The 12,464-nt window shown below is 62.7% G+C and overlaps 1 protein-coding gene across 40 annotated transcripts in view; it reads left to right on the top strand.

Annotated features, from left to right (window-relative positions):
- Nucleotides 1-12,215, top strand: part of DGKZ (diacylglycerol kinase zeta) — a 41,749-nt gene extending 29,534 nt beyond the window's left edge. For 8 of the 40 annotated variants that reach the window (XM_021085254.2, XM_021085256.2, XM_085011330.1 and 5 more), the window contains 30 exons: nt 255-363; nt 645-740; nt 1,032-1,106; nt 2,272-2,328; nt 2,659-2,727; nt 3,808-3,879; nt 3,987-4,103; nt 4,206-4,277; nt 4,550-4,645; nt 4,821-4,903; nt 5,005-5,065; nt 5,155-5,268; nt 5,356-5,496; nt 5,910-5,988; nt 6,176-6,231; nt 6,364-6,426; nt 6,532-6,605; nt 6,692-6,803; nt 7,107-7,306; nt 7,503-7,603; nt 7,692-7,771; nt 7,863-7,932; nt 8,068-8,108; nt 8,786-8,925; nt 9,819-9,850; nt 10,104-10,147; nt 10,593-10,713; nt 10,792-10,825; nt 11,050-11,149; nt 11,407-12,215. In XM_021085254.2, coding sequence (XP_020940913.1) covers nt 255-363; nt 645-740; nt 1,032-1,106; nt 2,272-2,328; nt 2,659-2,727; nt 3,808-3,879; nt 3,987-4,103; nt 4,206-4,277; nt 4,550-4,645; nt 4,821-4,903; nt 5,005-5,065; nt 5,155-5,268; nt 5,356-5,496; nt 5,910-5,988; nt 6,176-6,231; nt 6,364-6,426; nt 6,532-6,605; nt 6,692-6,803; nt 7,107-7,306; nt 7,503-7,603; nt 7,692-7,771; nt 7,863-7,932; nt 8,068-8,108; nt 8,786-8,925; nt 9,819-9,850; nt 10,104-10,147; nt 10,593-10,713; nt 10,792-10,825; nt 11,050-11,149; nt 11,407-11,523 — 2,626 coding nt within the window. In that variant the 3' untranslated portion in view covers nt 11,524-12,215. Of the gene's footprint in view, nt 1-254; nt 364-644; nt 741-1,028; nt 1,107-2,271; nt 2,329-2,658; nt 2,728-3,807; nt 3,880-3,986; nt 4,278-4,549; nt 4,646-4,820; nt 4,904-5,004; nt 5,066-5,154; nt 5,269-5,355; nt 5,497-5,909; nt 5,989-6,175; nt 6,232-6,363; nt 6,427-6,531; nt 6,606-6,691; nt 6,804-7,106; nt 7,307-7,502; nt 7,604-7,691; nt 7,772-7,862; nt 7,933-8,067; nt 8,109-8,785; nt 8,926-9,818; nt 9,851-10,103; nt 10,148-10,327; nt 10,714-10,791; nt 10,826-11,049; nt 11,150-11,406 lie in introns of all 40 variants that reach the window. The other 32 variants (XM_021085255.2, XM_085011328.1, XM_021085257.2 and 29 more) reach the window with 8 other exon arrangements.
- The last annotated feature ends 249 nt before the right edge of the window (nt 12,216-12,464 follow it).

The following is a 12,464-nucleotide window of genomic DNA, read 5'->3' as shown; positions in this document are numbered from 1 at the left end:
CTCTGAGGCGCTGGCCTGAGGGTCCCCAGCCCGGGAACAGCTCTGGGCAGTGCTCAGAAGGGCTGTAAGGAGGGCTCGGTTGCTTCGGAGATCCGTTCACAATCTTGGGCTGCAGCAGGGCGTCCTCTACCCTCCCTGTTGCCATCCCTGTCCTGGCCTGGGGTTGAGGACATGGCGAGGGCGGAGATCCCAGGTGAGGGGGGAGGAGGGAGTCTCCAGTGCTCAGCCAGCCTCAGCTGTCTCCTTTTCTGTAGGAAAGCCATCACCAAGTCGGGCCTCCAGCACCTGGCACCCCCTCCTCCTGCTCCTGGGGCCCCGTGCATCGAGCCTGAGCGGCAGATCCGGAGCACTGTGGACTGGAGTGTGAGTGGCCGGGAGCGGGGAGGAACAGGTGGGGAACCAGTCGGGGTTGGGGGTACTATGGGCAGCTATGAGAGGAGCCCCTGGGCCTGTGGGGTCAGGGCAGACCTTCTGGGGTAGCCACGTTTGAGCCAAGGGACAGTGGGGAAAACAGAACGGAGCAAAGTAGATTGGCTGCTGGAGCAGGTTTGTCTGGGAAGAGGGAGGGTTGATGGGGCAGAGCAAGGGCCTCCTGGTAGGCTGGGCAGCTGGCACGCACTGAGCATGCTCCTTTCATGGTCTAGGAGTCAGCAACGTATGGGGAACACATCTGGTTCGAGACCAACGTGTCCGGGGACTTCTGCTATGTTGGGGAGCAGTACTGTGTAGCCAAGATGCTGGTGAGTGAGCTCTGTGCGGCACACTGCCCCCTGGTGGTGGAGCCTAGTCTAGACTCCCATAGGCCAACCCCTGCTGACCCCAGGGCTGCGGCCCTTCCAGGGGAAGGTGAGAATGAGGCTGTACCTGAGCACCCTTGCCGTGGGGTGGGCTGCCTGAGGATGGCAAGAGGAATGGGGCTGTGTTCTGATACCAGGGCTGGGGCTTTCCCAGTACACACAGGGTGAGGATTTCTCTGCCTATCCTGGGTGGAGTTCCCTGGTGCCTCAGGGACCCTCTCTTTCCTGCAGCAGAAATCAGTATCCCGGAGAAAGTGTGCAGCCTGCAAGATCGTGGTGCACACCCCCTGCATTGAACAGCTGGAGAAGGTGAGTGTGGTTGCTTTCCTGCCTATGCCCTTTGGGTGCTGAAGCCATCTCAGTGCACACACGTGTGTATCTATACACACATACTTGTGTTACACAAGCATCACCTGCGGGGGTGCCCCAGTGTGCATGGCAGTAAAGAGCCCAAGGACCCCAGAGCCAAAATGACCATGTTTTATTTGCCACTGTGTCCGCACGGCCTAGAACAAGCCTGGCACAGAGTAGAGTTCATTGCCTATTATACTTGACAAGATGAAGTCATGAATGATGGCTGAGACACAATTTTATCAGCTCTCAAACTTACAGTTAGCAGGGGCCGTGCCTTGCTGAAGCTTCCTAACTCAGCTGTGTCTGGGCCAGTCCTGTGTAGCCCTGAAGCCTGGCTCTTCCCGCTGCACGCTGCCACTGAGGAGACCTTTCCCCAAGGGCCATTGTCCTTGGTGTGTCTGCAACTGGGGGTACACCTGGGCCACATGCTTCTAGGAAGGGAGGTGGCAAGAATGCTGGGTGGGCGGGTCTAGGCAGAAGGTGAGAGGACTTGCCATGGCCCATCGGGGCTCCCTGGGCAACATGAGCAGAATCTGTAGGACTGAGAATGGCGCAAACAAGGCTAACATGGACTCCCCCGTCTCCTGACTGGTAAAGTGAGGTTTCCCTACAATTTTGCTAAGGCTGAAGCAGGGCCAGTTAGGAAAAGAAAAACAAATGTAGCCCCAGGCACTACAGACCCATTGCCACCTCCTAAGGTGAAAATTAAACCAGGATTCCACAAATGAGCTGACAATCTCCAGGGACCAGTCGGCAGGCAAGGCTGGCAAGGACCCGGTTGCCTGCGTGTGTCTAAGTTGAAAGTGCCGGAGGGTGAGGAAAAGCAGAGGAGGCTCAACCTTGGTGCCCTTGTAGTGGGGGAGGTGGATACGGAGCCTGCAGTCCTCATCGCAGGAGAGTGAGCAGAGGAAGGAAGGATTCTGGCTAGCGGAGGGGAGTAGAGGTGCAGAAGGCCTCTGAGAAGAGGCGTCTCACATTCTTAGGGTTCCCAGGATGATGGGGGGGGCTCTCCCTGCCTCACAGGGATGACACTGTGTGACCTTTTCCTGGAGGAGGTGGCCATGTGCCAGACCCCTCAAAGAGAGGTTCTGACATGTGGTGATCATTGCATGTTTCACAGATAAATTTCCGCTGTAAGCCATCCTTTCGTGAGTCAGGCTCCAGGAACGTCCGTGAGGTAAGTGCCTGGGGTAGTTGGGGCCCCGGGTTTCCTGCACTGTCACCAGAGTGCCAACCAGGGTTCAGCTCCTTCTAGGCTGCTCTGGGGCTCAGGACAGTACAGGGCCGAGGCTCTGAGGGTCTCAAAGGGGACGTCCTGGCTAGCTGGCCCTGCCTGCAGAGAGGGTGGGGCACCACCCACCCTCGTGCGTCCTAGGCCTCGCTGTCCTGCCTCTGAGCCCAAGCCCCCACCTCAGGGCCACGGAAAGAAGGTTTCAGCCGCATCTTGCTTACACACAGGCAACCTTTCCCCCTCACTCACTCCAGCGGTGTGTCTCTTTCCCGCCAGCCAACCTTCGTGCGGCACCACTGGGTACACAGGCGACGCCAGGATGGCAAGTGTCGGCACTGTGGGAAGGTGAGGCCCCACCCACTCGCCCCGGGCCCTGTGGCTCCCACGCATCATGTGGCCTGTCCATCCCGGACTGCATTCCCAGAGTGCAGAGCTCACTGTCGGCCTGGCTGCAAAGCCCAGTTGGTTCCAGAACGCCCAGGTCTCTGGGCTGAGCGGGAGAGCAGGGGCGGAGAGCAGTGTGTCTGCACCGCTCTGCAGTCGTGTGTGAGCCCTTGGAAGGGCCGACAGACCTCTTCATTCATTAACTCAGCAGATGCATGTCGAGGGCCTGCTGGGGGCCATGCACCAAGCAGGTTGGGGGGGGGTCCCTGTCCACTGGAGGAGGGTGTGGCTCGCCGACAGGCTGCAAGGGGGTCCCTGAGCACAATCTGCAGCGGCCTTGGTTTTGGTGACCTATTCGTCGTTTGCGTCTTGTCTGTTACCTGAGTAAGTGCAGTCTCAGCGGCCTTCTCCCTGCTTCCTCCGTTCACTCTCGGTGTCCAGCAGTATCGGGCACATAGTAGGCCCACAGTAAACATGTGTGGAAGGAACAAGGAACTGAATGTGATCGGTACCATAAAGAACTTTAAAAGCGCACCAGGGGCCCGGCAGGCCTGGGTCGGGAAGGAGGCATCAGTCAGGCAGCAGATCACAGTGCCACCCAACACTGTGACTAACTTCAGAGCGTCCTGGATGCCTGGCTCAGCCTTCCTGCTCTAGGGACTCATTTCACAGTTTTTTTGTTTTTTAAAACATGTGCTCTGGGGGTTCCCGTTGTGGCTTAGCAGGTTACGAACCCAGCTAGTATCCATGAGGATGCAGGTTTGATCCCTGGCCTCACTCGGTGGGTTAAGGATCCAGTGTTGCCGTGAGCTGTGGTGTAGGTCACAGATGCGGCTCGGATCTGGCATTGCTGTGGCTGTGGTGTAGGTCGGCAGCTGTAGCTCCGATTCGATTCCTAGCCAGGGAACCTCCATATGCCGCGGGTGCGGCCCTAAAAAGCAACAATAATAATAATAAATAAATAAACGTGCTCATTGCCCTGGGTGGAGAGAGGTTGGTACCAGCAAGGGTACCAGCCTCTCACCACCCTGTCCACCCTAGGGCTTCCAGCAGAAGTTCACCTTCCACAGCAAGGAGATCGTGGCCATCAGCTGCTCCTGGTGCAAGCAAGCAGTGAGTGCCGCTGGCCCACCCTGCAGGTGTCCCTGGGCTGTGCTGGGTGGGGGGCCCCACGTCTCAGCTGGGCCCGGCTCAGCAGCGCCCCCCCACCTCCCTTCTAGTACCACAGCAAGGTGTCCTGCTTCATGCTGCAGCAGATCGAGGAGCCCTGCTCCCTGGGGGTGCATGCCGCCGTGGTCATCCCCCCCACCTGGATCCTCCGTGCCCGCAGGCCCCAGGTGAGCCTGCCTGTGCCCTTGACCCCACCCCCGCCACACGTGGGCTCTGCCACCTACCCAGGGCCACCCGCCTTGTCACCAACAAACCTGCTTCCCTTGCAGAATACCCTCAAGGCAAGCAAGAAGAAAAAGAGGGCATCCTTCAAGAGGAAATCTAGCAAGAAAGGGCCCGAGGTTAGGCCTGGGGCCTGGGGGCAGCTGGAGGGGAATGGGAGAGAGGGGCCCACCTCTTGGAGTGCTGAGCCGTCTGGGCTGATGCAGCAGCCCAGCCACTGGCGGGTCGGTTTGGGCTCTGGGGCCGTGAAGAGGGTGGGGGTCAGATCCAAGTGGCTGCCCCACAGCCAGGCCCTCCGTGAGGTCTGATCTGGAGGCAGTACGCAAGGGGCCCTGCTGAGAATGGGGAACCCACCTCCAGGAACAAGCCATATGTGCTCTCTGTGTCTCAGGAGGGCCGCTGGAGACCCTTCATCATCAGGCCCACCCCGTCGCCCCTCATGAAGCCCCTGCTGGTATTTGTGAACCCCAAGAGTGGAGGCAACCAGGTAGGCACAGCCCCCCCATCCGTCCTTCCCGGGGGCCTTCAGAGAAAACCTAATTCCGTCTCCACCCTTCACCCCTTCCTGGGCCTGGTTTCCACAGCCACGTGCTTCTCCACACCTCCACCCGCCACCCCTGACTCCTCCTCCCTGTCCCCTGTCACCTCCTGGCCTCCCACAGGGCGCCAAGATCATCCAGTCCTTCCTCTGGTATCTCAACCCCCGGCAAGTCTTTGACCTGAGCCAGGGAGGGCCCAAGGAGGCGTGAGTACCTGCCAGAGAGCTGCGGGGGATGGCGGTGAGGCCTTGCCTGCTGTGCGGGTGCAGCAAACGGACCCTGACTCGTCCCTGTCTCCTGACCCCAGGCTGGAGATGTACCGCCGGGTGCACAACCTGCGGATCCTGGCGTGCGGGGGCGACGGCACGGTGAGTGCTCCTGCCCCTCCCCAGCCCCGGCCCCTGCCTGGCCTGGCCTCGCAGCTCTGATCTGACTTCCTCTGGCCCGCCCCCTCCAGGTTGGCTGGATCCTCTCCACCCTGGACCAACTGCGCTTAAAACCGCCACCACCTGTCGCCATCCTTCCCCTGGGCACTGGCAATGACTTGGCCCGCACCCTCAACTGGGGCGGGGTGAGCCCCCCGGGCCGGGAGCTGGGGTGGGCGGGCGGCGGGGGAGTCCCAGCCCCAGAGGGGCTCATTCCTGCCTCGTCCCCTCAGGGCTACACGGATGAGCCGGTGTCCAAGATCCTCTCCCACGTAGAGGAGGGCAACGTGGTGCAGCTGGACCGCTGGGACCTCCGGGCTGAGCCCAACCCTGAGGCAGGGCCTGAAGAGCGTGATGAGGGCGCCACTGACAGGGTGGGTCAAAGGCGGGGCCGGGGTGTCTGGGATCTGGGGATGAGGACAAGCACCCCACCTCACAAGAGTTGTCATCCAGCCTCTGGCACATGGTTACTGAGTACCCGCTGCTGCTGGGCCGTTCTGAGCAGTGAGCAGAACCAGGTCTTGGCTCCATGGAGCCCCCACAGAATATGGCCCGTCAGGGAGGAGGGTGGTGGGGGAAGCAAAGCTGGCGAGACGGCCAGCAGGACACAGGGTGTGCTTGTGGGGGGCCCTTAGCAGAGCCGCCCAGAAGCTGCGAGGGCAGGGCCTGAGGCCGTGGCAAAGCTGGGGAGGGGGAGGCGATTTCTTGGGGGTGTAACCATGTGGGAAAGGGTTGCCTCTGGGAGGGACTGGGCAGCCCTCATGTCGCTCCCTCGGCCTTTCCCCAGCTGCCCCTGGATGTCTTCAACAACTACTTCAGCCTGGGCTTTGATGCCCACGTCACCCTGGAGTTTCACGAGTCTCGAGGTTGGCAGCCTTTTGCTGAGGAGGCCTTGGGAGGCCGGGGAGAGAGGGTCACAGGAGGGTCCCCAAGAGAACCCGACTTTATCTCGTCCGTAAAAGACATGCATCCTCAGCCCTCCCTCCCCAGCCTGGGAAGCCCCGGCAGGCTCAGAACGACTGACTGTCGCCTATTTCTTGTCACCCCCCCCAGAGGCCAACCCAGAGAAATTCAACAGCCGCTTTCGGAATAAGATGTTCTACGCTGGGGTGAGTCTGGGATCTGCCAGCCAAGCCCCCACTCCCACACCTGCCTGTGTCTCCCAGGGCACAGGGCCCCTGCCAGGCAGTGGTGAAGGACGCTCCCTGTCACCAGGTGGTGACGCCCTCTGTCCCCCACAGACAGCCTTCTCCGACTTCCTGATGGGCAGCTCCAAGGACTTGGCCAAGCACATCCGCGTGGTGGTGAGTGGGCCACTGGGTGGCAGGCTGCGTGGGCGGGCCCAGCGGGAGGGAGGCCACCTTGGAACGGACGCCCTCAACACTGCCCGGCGCCCTTCCTGCCTCTAGTGTGACGGGACTGACCTGACCCCCAAGATTCAGGACCTGAAACCCCAGTGCATTGTTTTCCTGAACATCCCCAGGTGAGGCGGGGAGGGCTCAACCTGGGCCCTGCCATCTCTGCCCTGCAAGCCTGTCCCCTGAAGCCCGTGGGTGCCCTGCCCTCTAGGTACTGCGCGGGCACCATGCCCTGGGGCCACCCTGGGGAGCACCACGACTTTGAGCCCCAGCGGCACGATGATGGCTACCTCGAGGTCATTGGCTTTACCATGACATCCCTGGTGAGTGGGCCAGCACAGGGCCCGCCTAGTGCCCCGGCCCTGCTTTGCCCTTGGCCCTGTCCCCACAGTGCCCAGGAGCCTGGCCCCGAGACGGAAGGGGGTCACCGAACTTCCTTTCATTGGCCAGGATGGGAGAGCTCATCCTCACCTCCTTCCTCTGGCTGGGGTCTCAGCCTCCCCCTGCTCTCTGTTGGGGGGGTCACTCTCAGTTTGTTCTCTAGCCAGAGCATCCCTGGGAAGGGCAGAGCTTGGGGTCCCTCCACTCCCCCGCTGGCCCCTGACCTGAGCCTCCTGTGCCCACAGGCAGCGCTGCAGGTGGGTGGGCATGGTGAGAGACTGACACAGTGCCGGGAGGTGCTACTCACCACGTCCAAGGCCATCCCAGTGCAAGTGGACGGCGAGCCCTGCAAGCTTGCGGCCTCACGCATCCGCATTGCCCTCCGCAACCAGGCCACGATGGTGCAGAAGGCCAAGCGGCGGAGTGCTGCCCCCCTGCACAGCGAGTATGTGCCCCCACCCCAGCCTCTGCACACCCAGGGCTCGACAGGCCCTGCTGCTCCCCAGCCTTGGTTTCTCCATCTAGAAGGGAGGCTCACGGTCCCTTGGGGCAGCAGGGAGGGGGCACATGGTTCAGCCCCTGGCGGGGACCAGCAGCCCGGGCAGGGCCCTCACCGAGTGCCGTCTGTCACCCGCCCGCAGCCAGCAGCCGGTGCCGGAGCAGCTGCGGATCCGGGTGAGCAGGGTCAGCATGCTCGACTACGAGGCCCTGCACTACGACAAGGAGCAGCTCAAAGAGGCCTGTGAGTGGCAAGCAGGGCGGGGACACTAAGGAGCCCCAGGCCCCTGAGGGCAGGGCTGTGGGGTGCTGATGGCTACTCTGTCCCCCAGCCGTGCCACTGGGCACCGTGGTGGTCCCAGGAGACAGTGACCTGGAGCTGTGCCGAGCCCACATCGAGAGGCTCCGGCAGGTGAGGAGCGGGTTCGGGACCTGCCTCGGCTGTCCCCACCTGCCCGGGCTCTGGTCACCCCCCCAGCCCCAGCCTTTGCTTCTCTCCACAGGAGCCCGAAGGTGCTGGAGCCAAGTCTCCAACGTGCCAGAAACTGTCTCCCAAGTGGTGCTTCCTGGATGGTGAGTAGCCCAGAAGGGCCAGCTCTTGGTGGTCCTGGGCCACGTCCCGCCCCCTTCCTAGGGGGCTCTGGGTGGGACAGCAGAAGACCTGGCCCTGGACAGGGGCCCCATTGCTCAGCACCTCTCTTCCCACAGCCACCACTGCCAGCCGCTTCTACAGAATCGACAGGGCCCAGGTGAGCACCCACATCCTGCTCCATCTGCTGCTGGTTCCGGGTCCCGGGAGGTGGGGGGGCACCTCTTCTGCCGGCCCCCCTCCACAGCCGGGTGCAGCGAGGCCTCACAGTCCGTAGTGTGTACTCGCTGGTCCGTGTCCCTGGATGGGGCGGGGGGTGGAGAGAAGGGGCACAAGAAGAGGGAGCTGGCGGAGTTCTGTGGCGCAGCGGGTTAAGGATCTGATGGTGTCACTGCAGTGGCTTGGGTTGCTGCTATGGCACGGGCTCAATCCCTGGCCCAGGAATTTTTGTATTACCGTGGGTGCAGCCAGAAAAAAAAAAAAAGGGAGCTGGTGTACCCAGAAAAGGTTCACTGGGTTGGGGTGGGGGCCTCGAAACACAGGTATCTTCCCGCAAGACACAGAAGAGAAGGAAGAAAAGGCACTTCTGGCCAGGTCACCGGGGTGAAGGCTCAGCAGGCTCAGCAGTGGGAAAGGGCTGGGCTTGGGTGGCGGGAGAGGAGGAGAGGGGCGAGCTGAGGGGACAGTGGACTGGCAGGACCCCCGGCCTGGTGGCCTCCTGTCCGTGTTCCTGCTCACAGCAGAGGCTTCGCCCGTGTGCTGGCCTTGACCCTCCCCCACCCACCCCCGGCTGCCCTGCCCTGCCCTGACCCTCGGCTCTGACCTCCCCGCCCACAGGAACACCTCAACTATGTGACCGAGATCGCACAGGACGAGATTTATATCCTGGACCCTGAGCTGCTGGGGGCGTCTGCCCGGCCTGACCTCCCAACCCCCACCTCCCCTCTCCCCACCTCGCCCTGCTCACCCACGCCCCGGTGAGTCCCCAGCCGTCTCCTGCCCGGCCCCGAATCCCCCTGTAAGCCCGTGCCCGCGGGTCCCCACCCGACTCACTCGTGGGCAGCAAACGGAGCCGGGCCAAGCCCCGCCAGCAAGCCCTCAGCCCGTCCGGCCTGCTGAGCCACAGAGACCTGCGCTCCCTTCCTGGCTGCTCCCCGCCCACCCTTCTGTCTGACCCTTCACAGGTTCTGTCCCCTTCCCACCCACTTCTGAGCACGCCACCTGTCCACACCGCCGTGCCTCTGGCCTCCTGCTCTCTCTCCCCAGCCTGGAACCTTCTCTCCCTGCACCCTGTGGTCGTGTGCCCTCCCCTGTACCCGGTCACTGCAGGTCACTTCCTCTTACACCGCCTGAGCCTGGTGGTCCCTGACCCTGCTAGCGCCGGCTCCCCTCCATCACCACGGTCCCACCTCGCTCGCCTCTCGGTTCCCTGAGGCCTCAGGTCTGCCCGCCTCTGGCCTTGACCTCGCCGCCTCAGACACGCCTCTCCCATCGTCACAGAGCTGTCCCCCTTCATGTCTCAGCTCCGGTGTTTCCTCCTCAGAGGAGCCTTCCAGGAACCCCGTCTGCAGTTGCTGTTCAGTGTCCCTACCCTGTCTTGTGTTCTTCGTAGTACTTTCTGCTCTCAAAACACCTTATGTCTTTGTTTACTTGTTCGTCTCCCTGACTGGAACGTAAGCTCCCTGAGAGCAAGGTCTCCACCTGTCGTGTTCACTGCCGTATCACCCGTGCCCAGAGCAGCACTTGACATGTGGGAAGCACTCAATAAACTGTGGAACTTACAGGAGGCACCCAGGTCGGGGCTGGGGAGGGCGACGAGCTGGGCCCGCCATCCGCAGCCCTGTCACATCTCATCCTGCTCTATCTGCAGGTCACGGCCAGGGGATGCTGCACCCCCTACAGGTGAGGCCTCTCCCTGCAGGGCCCCTGCCTCCTCCCTGGTTGGGGGACTGAGGCTCGGTGGGGCGGGGTGGAGCCCATACGCAGCCTCACAGGAACATAGCTGTGGTCACCTTCTCCACGAGCCCACAGCCCTCCGCACACGTGCCCCAACGGGCCCACTGCTCTGCACAGTGGTGTGTCACGTGTGTGTCCACACACCAGCACATGCCTGGGCCTCCAGCCCCAGAGTGTAACGGGCAGGTGTTCCATGCAGGTGAAGAGTTGATCGAGGCCGCCAGGAGGAATGATTTCTGTAAGGTACCAGTGCCAGGCTCTGGCTTCTTCCCCTCGGGGAGCGGGGCCTCTAGCTTGGGCCGAGAACGGATCTGTTCAGGTGCAGTCATCTGTCATTGCCTGGCCCGCTGCAGGGTCTCCATGTGATTGCACTCCACCTGCCCGCCCCGTCCCTGTTTGACCCACAATTGGTGTCCCTCGTAGGGGCTTCCTGGCTCAGTCCGCTGTCCCCGGTGCTCAGAAAGAAGGGAGTCTTAGAGGAACTGAAAGCCCCAGGGCTTGATCGTCATTGTTTCTGGGGAGTCCAGGGGCACCTGGGATGAGAGAAGCCCGAGGCCTCTCCCCTGCACTCCAGAAGGACCCCCAGACTCTAGGGACCCTGGGGTCCGTGTGAGTTGGGAAGTGCTTCTGTGGCTGGAAGGAGGGTGGCCCAGAGGAGCCCCAGCCCTGCCCTGCCTCCTGCCCCCAGCTCCAGGAGCTGCACCGAGCCGGGGGTGACCTCCTGCACCGTGACGAGCGGAGCCGCACGCTTCTGCACCATGCTGTCAGCACGGGCAGCAAGGAGGTGGTTCGCTACCTGCTGGACCATGGTGAGCGGTGCCACTGGGGCCCCAGGGGGGAGGGAGAGGCCACCCCGCCTCTCTGACCTCCCCCTCCCTCCTCTGCAGCCCCCGCAGAGATCCTTGATGCTGTGGAGGAAAAGTGAGTATTCGGGCAGGGCAGAACCCTGGTTACCTTGGAAACCACCTTCATCGGCCCCTCCCACGTGGTTCTGTCAGAGCCCATAAACCCTTCCCGGCCATTTCCGTCCTCTGCCCCCCGCCCCCCACCACAGGACCCTGAAATTCCTGCCTTTTCTGATGGCCCTCAGGGGCAGGAGGGCCCGCAACAGTGGATGGGGTTTACAGCCTGTTCTCTTCCCCCAGTGGAGAGACCTGTCTGCACCAGGCCGCGGCCCTGGGCCAGCGCACCATCTGCCACTACATCGTGGAGGCTGGGGCCTCTCTCATGAAGACAGACCAGCAGGTGAGCAGACCAGCAGGGGGGCAGGGAATCCACCGAGCACCAAGCCGCCCTTTCCCCAGCTCCGTGCTAGCGAGGGGGCCTGGGGGAGAGCTGCCTCTGAAGATGCAGAGCTGTCCTACAGCCTCACGGTCCAGACCCTGAGACCCTGAGCCAGCGAGGTGGGGCCTCCGCCGAGCCCCAGGAATAGGGAGCCCCTGCCTTCTAAGCTGGGAGGGGAGACAGGTCCCTGAGCTGATGGCAGCATCCCCCTCCTCCAGGGTGACACGCCCCGGCAGCGGGCTGAGAAGGCTCAGGACACGGAACTGGCCGCATACTTGGAGAACCGGCAGCACTACCAGATGATCCAGAGGGAGGACCAGGAGACGGCTGTGTAGCTGTGAGGCCAAGGCCAGAGCAGCAGCAGGGACAAGGACTGGGTCGGGCGGCAGAAGGATGAGCCCCTCCTCACCCACCTCACTGCCACATTCCAGTCGGAAGTCGCAGAGGGACCCAGGCCCGAGGGACCCAGGCCCCAGGGCCGAGCCCCGTGCTGCCCCCCTGAGGAGCTGCCCAGATCAGGGCTGGACTCTGAGAAGCTGGGGTGGGGGGGCGGTCTCACCCATTGCGCTGAGGCTCCAGCATAACTCAGAGGTTCAACGGGGAAACAGGAGACTGGGCTGGGCTGGGCTGGGCAGGCCTTTGGGGGGACGGGGGCAGCCCTCACCCTCACTGCAGGGGCTGCCCTGGCGTTTAGGGGGAGAAAGAGGGCAGAGGGGCTCGAGGCCCTATCAGGGGGCCTTCAGGAAAAGGCTTCTGAAGATTCCCAGGCCTCTGGGACCCCCACTCAGGCTCCTGGGAGCTTGGGCCTGGTCTCCTGCCCTGATCCCAACCCTCCCGCCGGCCTCCTCCTGGAAACAAGGAGCCTGCTGCATCTGCCTGCGGCTGCCTGCCCTGCTTAGCACCTACCCCGTGACCCTCCTCTCTACCCGGTCATTTCACCTCCGACTGTGTGGCCCGGGGGTGGGGTGGGGCTCTCACGGTGACATGTTTACAGCTGGGTGTGACTCAGTAAAATGGATTTTTTTTCCTTTCTGCTTTTCTTTTTTTTTGCGGGGGAGATCTTCCTCCAGAAGCAGGGGGGTGTGCCGGGTTCCCCTCAGGCTGGGGACCCGAACACCGCAGACCCAGACCCAGACTCGCTTCAGGGGGTCCCGGTGCCCCTTTGGTGTGGGGTCCTAGGGGCTGCCCGGGACCTGACCTCGGCCTGGCTGCCGCGCTCGTCGCGGCTGGGGGAGGAGCCGATTTCCTCCTGCTTCCCGCTTCCCGCTGGGACGGT

The sequence above is a fragment of the Sus scrofa genome, chromosome 2 (genome assembly GCF_054392235.1).
Source record: "Sus scrofa isolate SSC_HxYL_T2T_F1_AM1 chromosome 2, Sscrofa_HxYL_maternal_Yorkshire_Landrace_v2.0, whole genome shotgun sequence".
In the NCBI taxonomy this organism is placed as follows: Eukaryota; Metazoa; Chordata; class Mammalia; order Artiodactyla; family Suidae; genus Sus; species Sus scrofa.
Note: the sequence above shows the minus strand (reverse complement) of the source record. Positions and strands in the feature narration are given on the sequence as shown.